At 34.0% G+C, this 20,502-nt stretch overlaps 1 protein-coding gene across 3 annotated transcripts in view; it reads left to right on the forward strand.

The window, feature by feature from the left end:
- The window catches only part of LOC150110655 (potassium channel subfamily T member 1-like), a 242,973-nt gene that overhangs the window by 121,547 nt on the left and 100,924 nt on the right, over positions 1 to 20,502 (forward strand). The window contains exon 1 of one of the 3 annotated variants that reach the window (XM_090400069.1): positions 1,420 to 1,481. The exons of 1 other annotated variant lie outside the window; for it this stretch is intronic. Coding sequence is in view for 1 of the 2 variants with exons in the window: in XM_090400090.1 (XP_090256216.1) it covers positions 1,465 to 1,481 (17 nt within the window). In the remaining variant the exon portion in view is untranslated. Of the gene's footprint in view, positions 1 to 1,419; positions 1,482 to 20,502 lie in introns of those variants that run through there. One more of the 3 variants, XM_090400090.1, reaches the window with a different exon arrangement.

Genomic DNA, 20,502 nt, shown 5'->3' on the forward strand with positions numbered 1-20,502 from the left:
GTGACGGTAACAAACGAAAGGCTTAAGGAACTCTTCTAGTTGTAATATTAGTAGAGAGAAACTTATTGGCTTGTTTTTGGTTTAAACTGTTACTTTGATACACTTTCTGTAAGAAATCGAAAAATAACTTTCAGGAATGCTGATATCCAGCCGTCAAATCACAACAGAATCTTCTCCTATTTAAACAGAGAATTGCGATGTCGATTTCCTTTTCAGTTTCAGTTAATCCCATTGCGACTGGACTTAGGTATTCTGCCACGCACCACTCTGGATCCAGTGCAAGATCAATATCCACTCGTTTTTGTCAAGAGGTTCAGTAACAACAGACGCATCTCTTTTCGTTTCAGATAAATGAAACTGGTATTTCCTGCTTTGTTGTTGTTGTATTGGATCGCTTAAAATAAGCGTAATACATTCTATTTTAAGTTCTAAAATAGAATGTATTACATTTATGCTGTCGATTTATCCATTTTGCGAGGAGTGGAATCCTATTGCTTGTGTATGAGATACCCAAGTCACTTTCAGCTAGAAAAAGTATTTTCTTGCTTTCCTAGATAAAACTTGAAATAAAGTCTTTCTGGCTGCACTACGGAGACTATTGCTATTGAGGCACGTGAGAAAGTAGGTGCTCGATAAAAAAAAAATCAGTTTTTGTTTTTCTGTGATTTATGTTCCATTTGTTTCTCTCTCGTTTTTATTTATATTACTTGTGCTATATACTAAGAAATGTAACTCGACATTGTTTTCAATAATTTCATTTCTCTTTGATAGCAACGCTCCTTAAATAATTTTTTTTCTCTTAAAAAAACTACAAACATTAAATTCGGGTGTAAAATATTGTTTTTTTAAGCACAAGACTATATTTTTATTTATCATATTTGATTTAATAAATAGTTCATTTTTACATAAATTTGTACGTTGTAATGTTTTTCATGAACAGACATTTTAACATGAACGTCATAAACCCATCCTACTCTAAAATACTCACGTACTGTTTTACGCTAAAACTAGTGCAATTTTTTTTAATGAATTTTTTCCTATTCATCTTTTGCTTTGCTTTACAAAAATAATGCAAAGTTTTGAAGAATTGTACTTTTAGAGGTTAGGAACGAAAATTAACATTCCATAAATTCCTTTACTACAATACCACTTGTTATATTTGTGTGACAAAATTAATAACGTGCGATAATTAAGTGTTTCTGTATGTAAAAATTATGACCACATTAAGAAACAATTGCAGTAGCTCAACGTAAAGTTCGCAACAATGGAAACTTTAACGAAATAATAACAAAAAAAGAAACTCGCGATGAATAACTAGATTTTCAGTCTGCTGCAGCTGCTGGCTACTAACAGTTCGAATTTTTTAGGAAAAAAAGATAAAAAAATACCTTGCAGTAAACATATGCAGTAAACACTGTATGAGATATGAATCGAAATACGTCGTTCTGAATATTTGCGTTATTTATGGAGGATTTCGACAGGTTGGTGAAACTCTTTCATTACAAAGAGAATGTTAAAATCTTTTTTTTTCGCAAAGAAGCCTGAACTTTTGTCAGAGATTTTAAAACATTATAACTTTGGAATAATTTCATTTACTATTTGGATATATTTTTGTGTAATCTAAATACAATTTGAGATCTTTATAACCATGAGTAGAGTTTGTGAAGTAGTTAAAATCTGTTTATTTCAGCAATTTTATTGTTGTTGCTGTTGTTAGCCTTTATATGATAATGGAGAAAATTGTGGATATCATCAGGATTCGTTTTGACAATAACTGAATTAACAGCGTAAATTGTTTCATCCGATACAAAGTATTATTTTAAAGACATTTAATAGAAATCGATAACAACAAAAAAGAATTAATAGTTTTACACTCGATTAATTATTTATATTATAATTATTCCTCTTCTGTTCTACTCATAATCGATTTTATGGCTCTTTCACTCATTAAATGTTTTAAGCCAATAGCAATTTAGTATCTTGAGTGGAGTAAGGATTAGATAATTCATAAATATTGCTCTAAGAAACCCACATATACACTGGTGTCCAAAAGCTATGGACAAACTACATTTTTACCTGTATATGAAAAAAATAATGACTGTAGACATGTAAAAAATGTAAACATGAATTTATTGCCAGCATACAAAACAATTATATTACATAAAAATGCGGTTAAATTTCGTACAAATTAAAGTGCAATAAGTTTTTGGCAAAAGTTACAAATTTACAAAGGACGTAGTTAAGGAATTAATGTAACAGCGTTTACAGAATACTATGCCGAGAGACATTTCAGTACGACGTTGTTAGAGCTGCATTGTAGTTCAGAATATGTCCATCCTGAACTACAGTGCAGCTCTAACAACGTCGTACCATGCTTAGCACCAACTGATTCAGGAGTTCGTGAGGCAAACTGACCCCCTCCTCCAGAGCAAGAATAAGGCTTTTTTTTTTTTTTTTCTGGAGAGGAATTTCGGACAGCAATGCGTCTCCCTATTGCGTTCCAAACGTTTCTATGGGGTTGAGATCTGAGGAGCGTCCTGGTTACTCGATTCGATTAATATCCTTGGTCTCCAGTATTATCTGCTCACGGAACAATCGAACATGCCGTTGAAGAACTTCGTTGCAATATCGTTCACCAGTCATGGTCCATTTTTCCAGCACTACTTAGTTCGGTGCGTCCATTAAGCGTAATGCCTCTTAACACTATGACCCCAGCGCTGCCGTATATATCTCTATTAAAAATATTCTCGCGATGGCAAGCAGTAAAACTTTCATGCCAGATCAAGTGTCGTCTAGAATTGGTAGAAAGACTAAAAGCTCACTCGCCGGAGTGCGTCGATTATATTTTGCTGTTATAAAAAAATGTCTGCCTTCATGTTACGTGGTAAAGCGAGGGCGACCTTTTTGCAAACGTTTGGAACAATTCCATTGGTTAGAAACGCTGTCCAGGGCCTGGATGCAAGACTATATAAGATTCAAAACTTTCTGGCAATATCAGTTATTCTGCGGCCTTCTGCAAGCTTTCTAATAATTCTTTCTCCGCGTAAAATCATTTAGATGATGTCTTTGAGACATTACAAGAGATCCCAGTTTGCAACTTTGTTCCTTCACGAAAGAAGCTTCCTCCAAACAGAATTGCCACAAGCTGATTCGTCTGCATTTGCGGATGTAATCTTCAGAAATATTTTCTTCCTTTGAATTTGGACCCAGTGTATATTTTCAAGGCGCTTTAAAGGCAAATATAAACTATTATCTAAAAAAAGTAAAAAATATAAATCTAAAAAAAATATAAATAATTTTTACATTTACATAATCATTGAAATTACTGATTTCTAAAACAAGATTATTATTAAATTATATATCATATGTCATTTTAATGCATATTTTTAAAAAAATTAAAGCAAAAATAAAAATAAAATTTCAGTAGTTTATTTTATTAGCATTTATGTTCTTGTGTTCTCGCATTGGTGACCGATGGATTGTTTTTGGTTTAACTCGAACCGGTTATGAGTTCGAAAATCTGCCTTACTGTGGAAAGGATGCTTAAAGTCTAGTCTCAGGCGATTTTCGTCTCCTGTTATGAGACAACCACCATGCTTATTAGATCCTAAAACCGCTTGAAAAAGTTAGTTTGAGTCTCCAAAATAGGGACAAGATTATCTAACTTTTAACTCACTCACGTTGCTAACTATATGATAGGTTTACTTTCTTTTTGAGATATTTATTCTTATGGTTATCCCAGAAAGGGATAATAAATTGAATTTATTAGAAAGAAAACAATATATCGGAATAATGACACGAGTACGTTTAAACAATAGAGACTGTGGCTGAGAATGACGTCACTTTAGGTGTTTTTTTTCTGTATTTGGTATGACGCATTTAGTGTGAATTGCAGTATATCGATCAAACGAGAAAGATCATTAAGAAAGAAATATAAAAGGTGCTTGTGGATAACGGGTACGCTTACAAAATGAATAAATATGAAATGAAACCACGAATAGAAAGAACAAGAATATCGCTTAAACATTGGAGCTACGAGCTACTTCTTTTTTCTTCAAGAGGATCTGTTTAAGTATTGATCCCACAGCATCACTGTCTGAGTCGAAATTGAAAACGGAAGATGAAAATACCTGTACATCAAAACACGTTTCAAGAAGCGTGTATGGCTGTAATGTTTTTTTATCCTTTTCACGTAGAGGGAAGTCAAACTACGCTTGGCTTCCTCAACGTGAAAGTGTTCCAAAACTTCACTATTATGGACATGGATGTTGTTGTTGTATCGATAGAAAGGATTACCGTAATAAATAGAGTACGAACAGTCTATTTATTCTGGTTATCTTTCCTGTAGATACGGGACCACAAACTTATATCAGCAGTGGATTCAATGTTGCTTCTGGGGCTGTCAGTATCGACATCTGAACGCAGCAACCGATCCGCCAAAGCAGCATCTCCAGCTGACATAATCTGACATTTCAGGACATCCTGTTTTCTTTCAGAAAAGTGCGTGTCACAATTATGAAAGAGGACTTGAATTTATGCTGATCTTGAGAGGGCGTCATATGACCAAACCGGCTGGTTATTTCCCAGCCATGTGAGATATTCATCATCTGATGGTAACCATGGCTTTACAGTATCCTAGTGATATTTTAGCGATTTTTCAGGAACACTGTGTCACGTTTTGTCTCTGCTTGAGAACAAGTGTCGTTATTGGAATCCTGGCATAATATTCAAAAAGGAGTTTAAAAAAATTGCTGTTGTAAAACAACATTTTTTTAAAAATTTGTTGTTTGCGATTTCGATTATCAAAATTAATCAAATCAATGCAGATTTAAACTTTATAACGAAATTAGTTGCATTTAGGAAGTATAGGCTTCTGATTGGCATATAGAAATGGTATTAGTAATAATTCCGCTCTAGATAAATTGAATTTTAAGAAATCTGATATTTAAAATATCCATTGAAATATGTTCACCGAGTGCAATTAGATTTAATCGGAATTTTAGTGGCGAAATTGTGCAGAACAAAATTATCTGCAGACAGTTCAAATTCGAAAAAGGATTCTGGAATGAATTATCGCGAAAATAAGTGGTGTCATTTATCTAACAATATACTATTACAAAATGTCTCTGATTTTTTTCCAATAATTTTCGCTCTTGAATGTTTTGTTTTACTAGTTCGATGAAGAATCGCGCACAAAGTAATTAACCTCCAAAGTGACTTTAGACAACAGCGTGCTGTTCTTTTAAAAGTAATTTATGAAATAGGAAAATGTATCTCTGTAAAGTTACTGATTAAATAAACACTAAACAACTCTAATCAACAGTTCTTCATGCTTACAATTTTACATGGGGGAAATCGGGGCATTTTTCCTTTTTCACACAAAAGTAATAGAAACATAGTTTAACGCTTTGACAAGCAATACCAAACTGAATAGCATTCTTCATGAATACGTTTTACAACAAATTAAAAAATATACAGCAATACACGACTCGGCAGACAGCGTAATAGCGAATGCAGGCTTTCCATTGTTTAAATATTTTCAAATATTCTTCACTAGAAATGTTGACTGTTATTGTTTTGATTGTAGTGTTTAGCAAATTCATATATTTCCTGAGGAAGTGAAACAAATATTTCATTAAAGTAGTGAAATACTTAGTGAAATAAAAACATAATTTCTATTTGACATCTTTGGAGTTTTATACGGAAACAATAGTCCTAAATCATTGTAACGAGCGACGGAATTGTGTTTATCATTTATAAGGTATTGTAAAATAGAGTTCAATGCATGTAATTTGAGAAATCTTAGAATGAATTGTTTATAAAAGGACATGTCCTAAAGAACCTGTTACGAATTTAACTGAGACTACAAGAAAAGGAATCTTTGTTCTTTTAGCTGATCAGTTGAAATTCCGTCAATGAACTTTTATCCAGGCTTTTCAATTAAAGGTGAAACAGCCATTTCAATTTCATACGGAGGTACGGTTTTTGACATTAAAACTTAGTTCTTTCACTCACTAAACATACGAACGATCCAAAAACACATGAAATTAATATGTTTAGTTATTTAATTATGCACTTACTTGGTTACTATGAAGTAATATGAATTGACCAGAAGCATATGTTACACAACAGTATTTAGCAAACCACTTATTAATCTTTTCCTTCTTTCTATTATTAATCAATTAATGAATCATCTTTCGTCATCTTTATTTTCGTGAAAGGTACTCGAAGTACAAGTCAATACATAAGCGTTTCAAATTATTATTTTAATTTTATAATTTTAAAGCGTAGCAAAATCTATGAAATTCCAGAAAACACCGTTGAATTTACCTTATGGCAGAATAAAATATCGTATAAAAATATGATTACATTCTCAGTCTACTGACATTCCTTACACTTTCATTTATTAAGAAATATAACCGAAGGAACGCCTCTCGAGCAAGGAAAATGAAAAATATGAGTCTTCGTGCTATAAATGATCATCACAGAGTACGTTGGCTCAGTTAATGCGTGTGTGTTGGAAGTGCAGTCAATAAGCTCCAAAAAGCAATCAATTTTACCAAATTGCTTTGAAAATCCTCTTCTTTCGGTGTTTGTTACTGCAATAGTTTTGCTCACAACTTAGCTGTCGCTGAGTATGGCTCTAATTTCACTTCAACATCTTCGTACGTTATTAGTTACTTAATTTCATGGTCAAGGTCGGTATGAAGTTTTTTAGAACGCCCAGAGAAAGGGGGAAAAAAGATTTTTGTTGCGACAATTTCCTAACTTGGACTATCGTAATTTTGGAGTATTTAGCCTAATAAAATACATATAATAATTGTATCTTTAAACACGTATTTTTTTTGTATATTTGGAAGTCTGGAAATGATGTGACGTCGTGTATTTATTATTAAATAATTTACGAATCTAGTTTGTTTTTCTAAAAATAATAATGTTGTATATTTAACAGATGACTTATAATTCGGTACTTAATTAATTTAAAATCTTTTTCATAAAACACTTGTTATATCTTGAAACATTCTAGATACAGTTAGAGTTAATGTAGCTCAGTCGATGACTAGGACTCTGGAAAAGGCCTAGGTTAGGTTTATCCATCCCGCACTACATGCAAAACATTCAGTTATGAGGATTTCACCTTTGAATGAGTTATCCGATCTCATGCAGCGGCAAAAGGGTTTTTACTTCGGGATACCTTTTCACATAGTAAGACAGACAAAGCGCCCAGATTTTCGATCAACAATCAAAAACTGTAATAGTGGCTTGTGATATACTTCCAACTAACACGCACACGCGCGCTTTTGTCCACAGAACAGACAACACACTGACAATTCTAAGAAGGTTCTACTTCCTTTGATAACTTCTGCAGGTTTTAGCAGAAAAATACAGTTTCGCTCTTGAAAATATTAATGCAATCATAGCCGAAACATTTCTAAACTCATAAAAATTAATATTTAATAAATTTAAGCATTCTCTCATGAAAGAACAGTAGCAAATTTTCTGTGTGGGACAAAATATGGGAAGTACTTAATTAATCTGTCATTCAGTAGAGTGTCATCGATTTTTTGAGCTTACAGAATAAAAAAGCTCGTTGGGATACTACCTATTCTAGTGCAGTAGTTTCTGAATTATATCAGTGAAGGACTCAATAAGAGAAGATATTCGTAATTATAGTCATTTTAATTTTTCGTAATTCTTACATGAATTCGCAAAATAAAAAGTGATAAATAAAAAAAAATAAAAGATTAATACTGATTAGCATTTGTCATAAAAAGACATAAAACAAAATTATTAAAATAACTATTTTTATTCTTATATACACAACTTTTGAGAAATTTCGACTTTTAATTTTTGTGGATCATTTGAAAATTAAATGCTTACGATCAGTCTCTGGAGGTAATTCAGTTATCACTTGAGGAGACGTCACGGCATAGTTGGGGAGAGTACGGTTTTTACTTACCGATGTTCATCGTTCCCTCCAAGAAAGAAATGCTTATTTTCATGTTGGTCACATTCAAGTTTATTAGTCCTGAGGGAAAAATATACGTCTTGAGATTATCTCTGTCTTGGTTGGACCTTGAATATTTTTGGAGGCAAGTCTTCAGGAGGAGCTACACTGGTCTACTTTTAGACGTTCACTGCGCGTAAGCAGTTCTCTCTGTGCTGCTATGGTCAAAACATTTAGCTTGGAGTCAGCGAAGGGCGAGAGTAAAGTGCTACCTCTGGAGATAAGGTGAAATCACTGGGCAAAAGCACGATGAATATATAGCTGGTACTCGTTTTCTTTGTGAGGATGAAATTGCACTGCGGCATTTTATACGGAATGTCAAAGGGAAAAAATGACAGCAATCCACAGAGAAACATTTTTTCACGCAGTTCGAGAGATATTTAAGTAGTAAATTCATCTGTTTTGTTTTATACAAAGTATAAAATTGGCTTGTATTTTATGCATGACAATTTCATTCCTTTTCGCAATCATGCAAGGCTTTATAGAAAATAAAGTTCTCCATTGAAAGTCTGTGAATTCCCATTTCTTACTGATGACCCGAAAAGCTCTTCATGTGAAATTTAAAAGCTCTTACATGCTAAAATATGATTCTGGAAAAAATCGGCGAAAATTCCTTAAGAACAAAATGAGATGGTGACCTGGGTAAGAAATCACTTCTTAAATAAACCACTTCTTAAAGAAATTAAATTAATGAAATCACTTCTTAGACTCGATGCGGTGTCCTAGTGAGACCTCAAAATGTTTAAAAAAATATGGACCAAACATCGAAATATATACTATGTATATATATGCTGCACTTTTCAAACAGAATTGGTTACAAAATGAAGGATATTTCTATATATTAACATTGAACTCCATTTGAGAGACTGAAAATCCAAATCATTCCATTACTGTGGAAATATGATGCAATTATCTTTTTCTCAGAGGTACTTTTGATGGGATTTGCACTTTCATAAAGCAAAACAATCACATCGACTGCTCTTTCGTGTTAGGATTCCTGGAATTTTTTCATATTGTATAATCTTCTGTTTTGTCCTTTTGCATTTATGATAAAAATAAAAAATAAAAAAAAACATACGCACATTCTACAATGTAAATACCAGTGGTCAAATTAGTCACTTCCTCCAAAATTAAAGCGAAAACAAATTCTTTTATTTATGTTTTTAGAAAATAAGGATGAGAAAATTTACACAAAAAAGATAAGAATTATATCTTACAAGTACGAAAGAATTCTATTTGCCTGCTGAACAATAGCTTACGTATTAATCACTTGACCTTCCTGCTCAGTATTTTAATGTGTGTTTTAAAAATGTAAATTAATGTTTCCGTTTCTCTTGACAGTCTAATCCAAATAAATGTAAAAGCAATTCGGCAAAGGAATCACGAACAGTAACGCTGCTAAGAGATAAACCGTCTTTCCTAAAGGGTTCGTTTGTTCATTGCTTACAGATGACTTTCCGTAACTCCTTTCTCTACACGCACACACACACAAACAAACTAAAATGCGTGCTCGAGTATTAACAACGAAATCATACTAGCAAGTCGTACACATTTCATGACAAGGAAACATTAAAGCTTAAAAAGACGAAGGTAACTACATAAACTGTGTTTAATATTTACTCTGTATTTCAGCTAACTAAGAAAACACGGAATGCCAAGTAAGAGCAATTTATTTTGAAGAAACTTCGTGCTGCTTACTAGCTTAACGAAAAATAATACGTTTAAGTTAGTTGTACTTTTAATGTAGGTGGTATAGTGGGTAGGTGGGAATGTACGTATGGTTTCTATGGTAACTAATAGAAAACATAATTCAAAAAAACACCTTTGAACCTAACTTAGATGTTAGGGGTCAGGAAAAAAGGAGTTGGTGCAATGCTGATCAACTAAAGAAAGTGTTGGTTGACAACATAAACGAGCTCGCGCCATGGAATATTATTATTATTATTATTATTATTATTATTATTATTATTATTATTATTATTATTATTATTATTATTTCGGACTACTCCAGGGAGTCCTTAGACTCATCGAGGGAGGCCCTAAACATCATGTCCACAAAACTATTCGACATTCTCACAGTATCTATCATACCTTGCCTTGAACTCGTTCACCGTCATAGCACCCACAACAGACTCTGACAGCTTATTCCACTCATTTACCATTCTAAAAGTAAAGAACCCAGCTCTAACACCCCTGCTAACCACACTCTTGACCAGCTTCCATAGGTGTCCCCTAGTTCTCCCACCACCAGTCCTATTAACATATTAATAAATATTAACAGTGACCAATGACTTATTCATCACTTTGGAGAGAGAGAGAGATGAATATTTGAATAGAAACTCAAAGAAAATTCTATGTAAAAGAAATTGTATTCGCCATTCAGATGCAGCACTAATCTTTAAAAAATTAAACTCTTTAATAAAATCTCCAGTACAATGCAATTCTACGTGCTTTTGGATAGACTTCGTTTTTATAATAAACAATTCAAAAGGTTTCTATTTTCATATGCTCACAGTCATTTTCGAAACCTTTCAAATGCAAACATAAGTTTCTGGTTTTCCTTTAGCGCAGGTCATCGGGGCAACTACCCAAATTATTACAGTTATCTGCAAGGTTGCAATATGCAATATTTTTTCCAAAAACATGAGGATTTGCTTGATTTATAATCTGTTAAATTCATAAGTTACATTCATATAATATAATAATGTTTGTGTATTTTAGTTTACAGCTCTGATGTGAACTGTAGACATACACAAACATTATTCAAGACAAAATGAAAGAGTTTGAGAACAGGTACCAAACCTTGGAGAGTCAGTGGAAAATCCTGAAGAAAACACTGATTGATTCAGCCAGAGAGGCATGGGGAGAGGTCGTCTGCAAGGATAGAAAAAATCAGAACCACATGGTAGCGATCAACTAAAGAAAGTGTGAAACATGCAGTGAAGAGGCAAAAGAGACGGTGAAGGAAAAGGAGAAAGCATATCAAAAGTTCCTGGTAAATAAGTCAGTTTTTGCTCTTAGAGAATACAGAGACAAATGTAAGAAAGCTAAACAGTGTGTAAAGCTAGCTAAACAAAAGGCATGGGAAGGTTTTGGTAAGAACATAGAAAATAGCTATCAAGAAGGTGGCAAGATATTCTGAAGGTTGTTATAGAAGCTCAGAAATGGAGGAAAGAGTGCTGTAAAAGGAATTAGAGATGATAAAGGTGACATAAAAACTGGTGAAAAAGATATCTTTGAAGTATGGAGTAATTACTTCGAAAAATAACTAAATGAAACAAGCTTTGATGACAGAACAGTAGTAAAAACACTCAACAGACATGTAATTAGGAACATATATATCCGCACTTGAAGTAGAGAAAGCCATCAAAACCATGAAATGTGGAACGGCAGCAGGAGTAGATGATATTCGACCAGAAATGCTCAAGTATGGAGGTATAAAAGTCTTACAGTGGCTGCACCGCATACTTCAGGAGGCCTGGACAGAGGGACGAATTCCAGATGATTGGAGTAGATTACCCATATATAAAAAGGGATATAAAAGTGAATGTGAGAATTACAGAGGTACTTCCTTACTGGGTGTTCCTGGTAAGATTTATTCAAGTATACTTGAGAAACGGTTGAGAAGGATTGCGGAAAGGAATCTTGGTGAAGAACAAGCTGGATTCAGGCCAAATAGATCTGTCAGGATCAAATTTTCACGTTACGACGAATAGTGGAGAAATCGTGAGAATATAACAAAGATCTGTATTTAAGTTTTGTAGATCTGGAAAAGGCATATGACAGGGTGCCAAGAGAAAGAGAAGATGTTCAAAGTGCTAGAGTTGTATGGTGTCAATGGGGCATTATATCAAGCAATACTTAGTCTTTATTTCAGTTTTAAATCAGCAGATAGAATTGAAGGAAGTACAGGAAGATGATTTAATGTTAAATCTGGTGTTAGACAAGGATGTATATATCTCCTCTGTTATTCATGATCTATATGGATCACATTATGAAGAAAAGTGGTATTAAATCTTATATCAAAATTGGAGATGTTAATCTCAGCTCTTTACTCTGTGCAGATGATGTTATACTTATAAATAAATCTGCTACAAGTCTGCAAGATTCCCTGACTAAATTGAATAACTCTTATAATAGATTTGGCATGAAGGGAAGCAATAAAAAGACAAAGAAAATGAAAATAAGAAGCATTGAAACTATCAACTGCATTTTGAATGGAGAACCTGTGGAACTAGTAAAACATTTCACCTACTTAGGCAGGATTTTTAATGAAGATGGTAAATTAAATATGGAAATAGACACCAGAATCAACGAAGCTGGTATGGTAGGAAGTCAATTGAATAAATTCATATGGAATAAGAGAGAAATTAGCCAAAACACTAAATTTGCTGTATACAAGACTGTATTCAAGCCAATCTTAACTTATGTATCTGAGAGCTGGGTCAGAAGTAAAACACTTGACCAAAGACTAGAGACTGCAGATATGAGAGTCCTGAGAAAGATTAGAGGGGTGAACAGATCGCATCAATGGCAGTGTCATATTTAAAACGGGAATATTAGGAAAGAACTTAACATGGTTAGCATCCAGGAATGCGTTAGCAGAGCTAATCTCAGGTGCTACGGTTCACTTAAACAGAATGGAGGAGGAAAGATTAACAAACCAAGTGTTCTTTGCCAGGTTGGCAGGAAAAAGACCAAGATATAGGTATATTGATACAGTAAAAAGTGCCTTAGAAGATAGAAATATATGATCTGATAATGTTGGAGGAGCCTTGACAGGTTCCAGATTGATTTGGAGGAGAAATGTAGATAGGAAGTTAGTAATGGTGTAAGTGTCTCATATAGTACTATCATATCGTATGCACCAGTTGAGAGTACATATCAGGAATTTGGTGATGATGATAAATTCACAAGTATCCGTGAACATTCTTACAGTCAGGAAGTTAATACCCACTGTCAATGGGAGAAAAACCGCATTGTGACAGTGTTAATTTAGATCCCACTCTCCAGAGGATGTAGATAGTAAAGTAGCAACGTCGCAGTTTTTTTTTCCGTGAATCTCAGATTTTTCTCACAGAAAATTATGCAGGCTAAACAAAAGCATTCTTGAGACCCTGCATACTTTCGCTCAACATTTTCGCCTACTACATGAGGATCGACTATGCATTATGTAAATGCATTAGATGCATTTGTTAGGTGTGAATCCATATCTTGTTAAACGAATAGTGGAGCTACCACAGTTCAACACAAGCTCTTGGCTTTCGTAAATAACTTTTCTATTCAGTTTTAAGTGAATAACAAAATCCGTCATATTTCACACATCGGTGTATACATGTGCAAAATTATGCACTAGTCATTTTTCTTTCTATCTGAATATTCTTCGGGTATTAGTATATGAGGGTATTAGTATATTAGTATACATATTAGTATATGCCTATTTATTTATTTATTTATTCTTATGATGATATAACGTCCGTGAGGCCCCTTTTACGGGGAAGTACGGCACCATCTCAATTCCCTCATTTATCCGGGCTCGGGACACCGGCATAGCTGACGAATCAGGCCTATCTTAAGTATTCCTGAGGTGCCTATGTAGCCTCGTGGTTAACTTCCATGGTGGTACAGAGATTGATAGGCTACCGAAGAAAGATCGCTGCAACAGACGACTAGAATTTGATTCTATTTTGCTGACTAAAATAAACTTTTCAACTTTTATGGTCAGTTCTCGAGGTAGCTGATCTTCGGGACAGTCAAGTAATTTCTCTCCCATAGAACACTTTGTTGTCATCATAAAATTTCTTAAGTACCTTATCGAAGGGTATATAGGACGCTATGATAATACCTACATGACTCCACCTGTCTACTCTATTCTTGCACCGTGGCACATAACGGCCTATGTTCATAGTTGGTCTTTTTCTTGCTAATTTTCAAACCAAACCAGTTTGTATTTAATTTACATAAGGAGTCCTGAAGGCTAAGGCTTTTCCTGGAAAATATAAATTTCTAAAGGAAAATTATATTTTTAAATCTGCAGCTCAGACAATTGACCGAAGAACCTATAACAATAATAATAATACCAATGAAGGTTAGGATCCGAGATAGCACTAGTTAGCTTACATATTCTCATCACCCATAAAAATCATCCTTACCTATAAACTCAGCTAGTGCTTTGACCAGTGTAGAGAGCATTTCACCAATTACCAAGAGTTAGCGTTAAAAGAATAGAAATAAAAGGAGGAGATAGATTTCACCACCATCGGCAAGATTTTTTTTCTAAGTTGGTACATCTGTCATAAACATCCATGTGAAATTGCAAGTCATTTCTATCAAGTAGTTCGTTTTATACAGCTGTCTGAAGCAAATGTATTGTTTGTTTCCCTTGAAATGGAGGAAATTGAGTATCATGCGGCTATAAAAGTCTTTGTAAAAGAAGGTTTAACGCCAAAAAAAATTCATTCGAAGTTCATAAACGTTTATGGGAACTCGTTTCCTTCGTTTTCGACGATTAACAAATGGGTTGCCGAGTTTAAACGTGGCCGTACCAGCCTTGAAGATTATATACGTGAAAGACATCAAAGAAGTGTAATAATACTAAAAATCATTGTTCAAGTACACGATATGGCATTGGATGACCGGCGAATCAAAGTGCGTGAAATTGCTGAGACTATAAGCCATTTCAAAAGAACGTGTAGGATATATTTTGCATGAAGAATTGCAAATAAAAACGTTTTGCGCAAGATGGATGCCGCGCTTGCTCACAGCAGAGCAAAAACGCACTCGCATGAAAATCTCTGAACAGTGCTTGGTACATTTTAATAAGAATAAAACTGATTTTGTACGTCGATTTATTACTATGGATGAGACTTGGATTCCCATTTCACACCAGAATCCAAACAGCAGTCAAAACAGTGGACAGAAGCCGGTTGTTTAGCGCCAAAGAAGACAAAGTCGGTTCCATTAGCAGGAAAGGTCATGGCATTGGTGTTTGGGGATGCTAAAGGCGTTTTGTTTATTATCTTGAAAAGAGTAAAACAATATCCGTGGAATATTATTCCGATCTTTTAACCAGACTAGACGAAAAAATTCGTGAGAAAAGACCTGGTTTGCAGAAGAAAAAAAAAGATCTTTCATCAGGACAATGCACCTGCCCACAAAAGTGTTTTGGCAATGGGAAAATGAAGGGCTCTGCACTATGAATTGTTGGAACATCCACCCTTCCTTGCTGGTCAGCGATTTTCTTCGAATCAAGAGGTGATTGCAGCTGTAGAGGGATATTTTGAAGATCTTACTGAGAACCATTACAGGGAGACGGGATAATGGTACTGGATCATCGCTGGAATAAATGTATTAGTCTTAAGGGAGATTATGTTGAAAATAAAAATAATTTTGAAATTATAAATTCGTTTTTATTGTTAGGCCAAGAACCTTTCAGATCATCACCCTCATATATATAATATGAAAGAGAAGATGTCTTCAATACGTCTAGGATAACGTCTAACGTTAACGGATAACGGCTTCACACTCCTACTCTGGATGTTTTTTTACACATCTGTAATTGTAAGATGGCTTTCATAGACCATCCTCGTGTTAAATAAAAATTCCATGTTTTATCAATAGAGCACGGACAATGTAACCTTTAACCCACTATAAGCAATATATGTTAACTGGTTTAATGAATTGGGGATTGAGATGAAGTAAAAACATTTTTTAAAGAATAGAAAGAATAAAAAAACACGACCTACTGTTGAGATGCATGTGTCGCAAACGTAACGCAAGAAGTGGGTAGATATCGGGTAATTTTTCATCCCCCGACTTTGTCTCTCAGCTTTCAGTCCGTTATGTAATCATACTTCAGTACAAGGAGAATTCTTAACAGACGTTAATAGAGATGCTCTCTCTTAATAGACAGTTTTGATCGATACTAATTAATATCGACCTTTCTTCTGACGTCTCCAAAAGGATTAGCTGACCATATTGCTAACGCTGTCTTCTAGATAATACAAGCCACTCAGTAATCCCGAGATCACGTTATGGACAAATTTCTTACATAGAAGATATCCCTTTTGCTGATAACTTCGGGGAGGGTAGAGAGGATCTGCATTCATCCAATAGGTTCGATACTGTTAATCGATGTGTGAACGCACTTACTCGAGTCCAAATGTATAGAAATATAACATTTCTATATATTTGGAAATAAATTTAAATACATTCTTACTTTGAAAAATGTATAAAATTTTTGTAGGAAAAAAACATTTCTTTCCAGAATTCACTGGAGGTGTATTATAACCATTACGGATAAATTCGTTGATGATTGCAGTACTAATAGTGTAATAATAATCTTTAATTGAATCATGACAGTAGTTCGAACTGTATATTACTAATTCATTTTAAAGCTAGCAATGTTATGTCTTTGTTTGCATTTAACAAAGATGACCGTCACCCTTTAGATGATTAGGGTTATCTTAGCAGAAGGTGAATAAGATCTCAAAGGCTAAATGGTAATAACTATCAAAACGATGAAGAAGTTGGAGGAATTCTTTATCGAAAAAAAAGTTATGCGAGCTTTCTTCTCGAGAAGGACAATTTCTATAACCAAACGCTGTAGTGATTCTTTGTATAAATTGAGATCCAGAAAAAAAAAAAAAACGCGCGGTAAACTGAAACGTGGGTTCAGAAGTGAAAGGAGTTCTGATTCTGAATAATAATATTTTTTTTTAATTCAAGAGCATTTTATATGTGAATTCGAAATACTTTTTTGTCAAGTTGGCGATGGAAATTTCTCCATCATCTGCTTTAAAATACGCAAAAGAACAATTTAGTTTAAGAAACAACAATACTTTTATTTTCTTATTGTTTAAATTCTAAAAGTGTCACAAGTGAGTGGTAACCTTGGAAATTCCATAATCTTATGTGAAAGGTGCTTTGCTATTGTGCTACTTAAAAGACGTGATGTCAAAAGCTCGTTATTTCTTAAGTTTCCGGTCAGTTTCGAGAGAATTAAAAGTTAAAAGAACACACGTTGCATACTTACTTGGTATGAAATAATAAAGGACATTTATTGTCCTTCTCTGAAATAATACAAAGTTGATTTTGGATCTCTCTCTTTACTTCTTCTTTCTCTTTTTTAAGAGAATAGACCAATATTTCAATATCAAATCCTATTAAATGCGGTTTAGATAAAAATACACACTCTTATCAAGATAAATATATAACTGTTTGGATAAAATGATCTCTTTTGGAGGAAAATGGGGAAACAGACAACCTTCTTCATTATCCTTCTGACAATTTCGAAATGTTTACAGCCCACCTGGGTGGGTATAACATTCCCTTCCATTTCTGTACTTGTTTCCGGTATAGAAAAATAGACTAAGTAATCAATAAAAAATGTTCTACCTACAGCAAAAGTTGTGAAACTCGGAAATAATTCACGAGCTTAAATTGCAATCATTAATAAATGTATATGCTTGTAATGTATATTCAGCTCCAGCCTAACTAAATGGGATTCTTAATTTCATCTATTAATTAATTAGATGTGTTATTAATTCACGATTGTTGAAAGATTAATTACGAGAACTGTTAAATCAAGCAATGACGTCTCAGTATTGCGAGTTAGAATTATTTCATTTTCCAAGTATTTTTGACTGACATTTCATTTATAAATGTTCTCATTAGACGTTAGTATTTCCGGATTAATTGCGAAAATTAAGCTCTTTAATAATTCAAAATGCAGTTATGTTTAGAAATACATCAATTAAAATGGAGAATGCTTCTTATAACAATGCTGTTTCTAATAATGAAAGTCATAATCAGTAGAGTTAATTGTGCAGTACATGTGTAGGAATAAACAAATACTGTGCATCTGACGTTTTGCTTGCCATTGTTGTGATTCATTTGCTATTTATTATGCCATAATTCTGAATGCAGGCAGTAAAATATCTAACATATTCATTCAGAAATCGCATATTCATAAAGGTACTCTACGCCCACAGATGCGAGAACCTTCGACACTTCTGCGAATGTCAGAGGAAGGAGAATCGATTTCGATAACAGGGTAATCAATTCATCTTGTGGGATGGGTTGTTTATTATTACACGTCGGAAAATTAACTTTCCTTTTATGAATATTGTAGTTTTTAAAGTGGTGAAAATTTGATGTATAAACACTGATTTCGCGTGTTGGTGACCAATTCGTTCATCCTTCATTTCTTTCTCCCCTTCAGCATAAATTGACTATTCTTGGCAATATGCCAGCCCCGGTTCTATGAACTGTGAGCGTACAATATCTTCTGAATTCAAATCTCTCTCTCTCTCTCTCTCTCTCTCTCTCTCTCTCTCTCTCTCTCTCTCTCTTTCTCTCTCTCTCTCTGTGTGTGTGTGTGTGTGTGTGTGTGTGTGTGTGTGTGTGTGTGTGTGTGTGTGTGTGAGAGAGAGAGAGAGAGAGAGAGAGAGAGAGATGTTTTCGCTTCATACTTTATAAAATACACAATCATTGGGTGATTAACAGTGATATTTCTTTACATTAGATTACAACTGCCTCGTATGATGGATAATAATTGTCTACCATGCTAGGTTATAGATAATTTTCATCTCTTTAAATGAATACCTAAAATTTTAATTTTACGATTTTCTATTTTTTTTTTTTTTAAATTGGCGGGATTGCTATAAAGTCTCATCTTCCCTTTTCATGTTAGGCTTTTACAGCCAAGTAACATGGCATATTAGAAACCTAACTGCTTATGACAGGGCGATAAATCCTACATGCATTGTCTTCTATGATTGTAGTGCTACGTCTTGCGGTTATTAGATAAGATGTTATTTTGGATGGTTTATCTGTTTTGAGGAATGAAAAACTCAATTTTTCGGGGAGATCCCTGCCACCCTCGTATATGGGACCGGCTGATTCACCTTCATTTGAAAAGTGCTATTAGAGCCTCATTGCATTCTAGACTAGATTCGAAAACCACGTCTTTCCAACCAAAGGGCACTTCTGTTTCCTGAGATACGGAGGCTCTCGACTAGAGGGTAGCAAGATAATATACAACAATAGATCTTGAAGTAAAGTTTACAGTGGTGCAAATATCTGCTTAAAAATTTAGCAAAATGATTAAATTATGAGTTTGCAAGAACTTTTATGAACCGCGAGTGTAAAATAGAGGTAATAATTCATCTTTACTGTATTCTAACTTTTCCTACGTGACTCAGTGAACTAAGTGCATCGGGGGCCTCCAGCGCTATATTTCAACTCTACCCTGTACAGAACCAAGCTGAGTGAATTTAGAGACACGACCATCTCCACAACTGCATGTCGATTTATGCAGTGTTTTACATTTAATGTTAAACTTGAAGGATAAGTTAATGTTGTGATGTTAATATTTAGTTTCATTAATTTTTACTGCTCCTTTTTGTAGCATTTACTCGAAGCCTGAAGTTTAACTACTGCTTCTCGCTTCCATTCTCTTATGTATATATAGAAAGAAGAATATCAAGAAGGCGTCAAAGAGTGCTATGCAAAAATCTGAATTGCTTAACACTCTGGAAGGTGTACCGTTTTTTTGTCTATCTGGGGAGATTGTTTAATATTTCTCAGGTCAGTTAATGATTAGGTATTCATTGTCTTAAAACACAGAGCAAATTGCCAGTAAATGTCTCCATTGAAGACCTAATTTTGTATATGCGTTGAAGTAAGAAAAAAGTAAATAGGGTACTTTTAGGAACCACATACCGTAGAAGAATATCGTCTGGAAGAACAGGCAAAGTAGTAGGCATCAACTTCGCTTTTCCTAGTCTAAGAGATTTTTCTGTCGTTGAAACCTTTTGGGATGCATTACTGTAATATTTCAATTACTGGGTCGTATGATTGAGCTCATGTTTTGGATATACAATTACACAACTTCAATCTTGATCCGAAATTGCTCAAATTTATAAGCATATTCTAGTTCATTCTAATTATAATTCATACTCATTTTTTAGTCATTCTTTTCCTTGTTTTAAAGCTTCACTGATGATAGCAAATACGAATATCAGTGACTGTTCCACTGATACGATCCACCTGCTGCACGAAAACAAAGTGTCTCATATGTAGTCATTGATGAGTTACGATGGAAACAGGTAATTAAATAAAATATCAAAGATCATAAACAAAAAGAAGAAAGATAACAAATTACATTCTATACCCAGCTGCAACATAACTTAAAATCCATTTACTGAGTGGAAATGCATTTAGAAAAGTGTGATCTTTTATCGATATTATTCATTGAACATTTATGAGAATTCTAATACGAGCAATAGCAGGAAGTATCATACGAAGATATTATCAGAAAATTTAATGACAACAAAATCGTTAACTTCCATTATTTGTGATGTAGCTTAGCTCAAAGGTTTTCATTTGAAAATCTTCTTAAAAATTCGAACTTTGCCCGTCGAAAATGATTTCTCATTCTCGTGTTTAAGCGTCCGGATTGTATATGTAAGTTGCTGATAATATTGGAGATA

Source organism: Typopeltis vanoorti, chromosome 1 (assembly GCF_054136105.1).
Source record: "Typopeltis vanoorti isolate ZY-2024b chromosome 1, IOZ_Tvanoo_1.0, whole genome shotgun sequence".
Taxonomy (NCBI): Eukaryota; Metazoa; Arthropoda; class Arachnida; order Uropygi; family Thelyphonidae; genus Typopeltis; species Typopeltis vanoorti.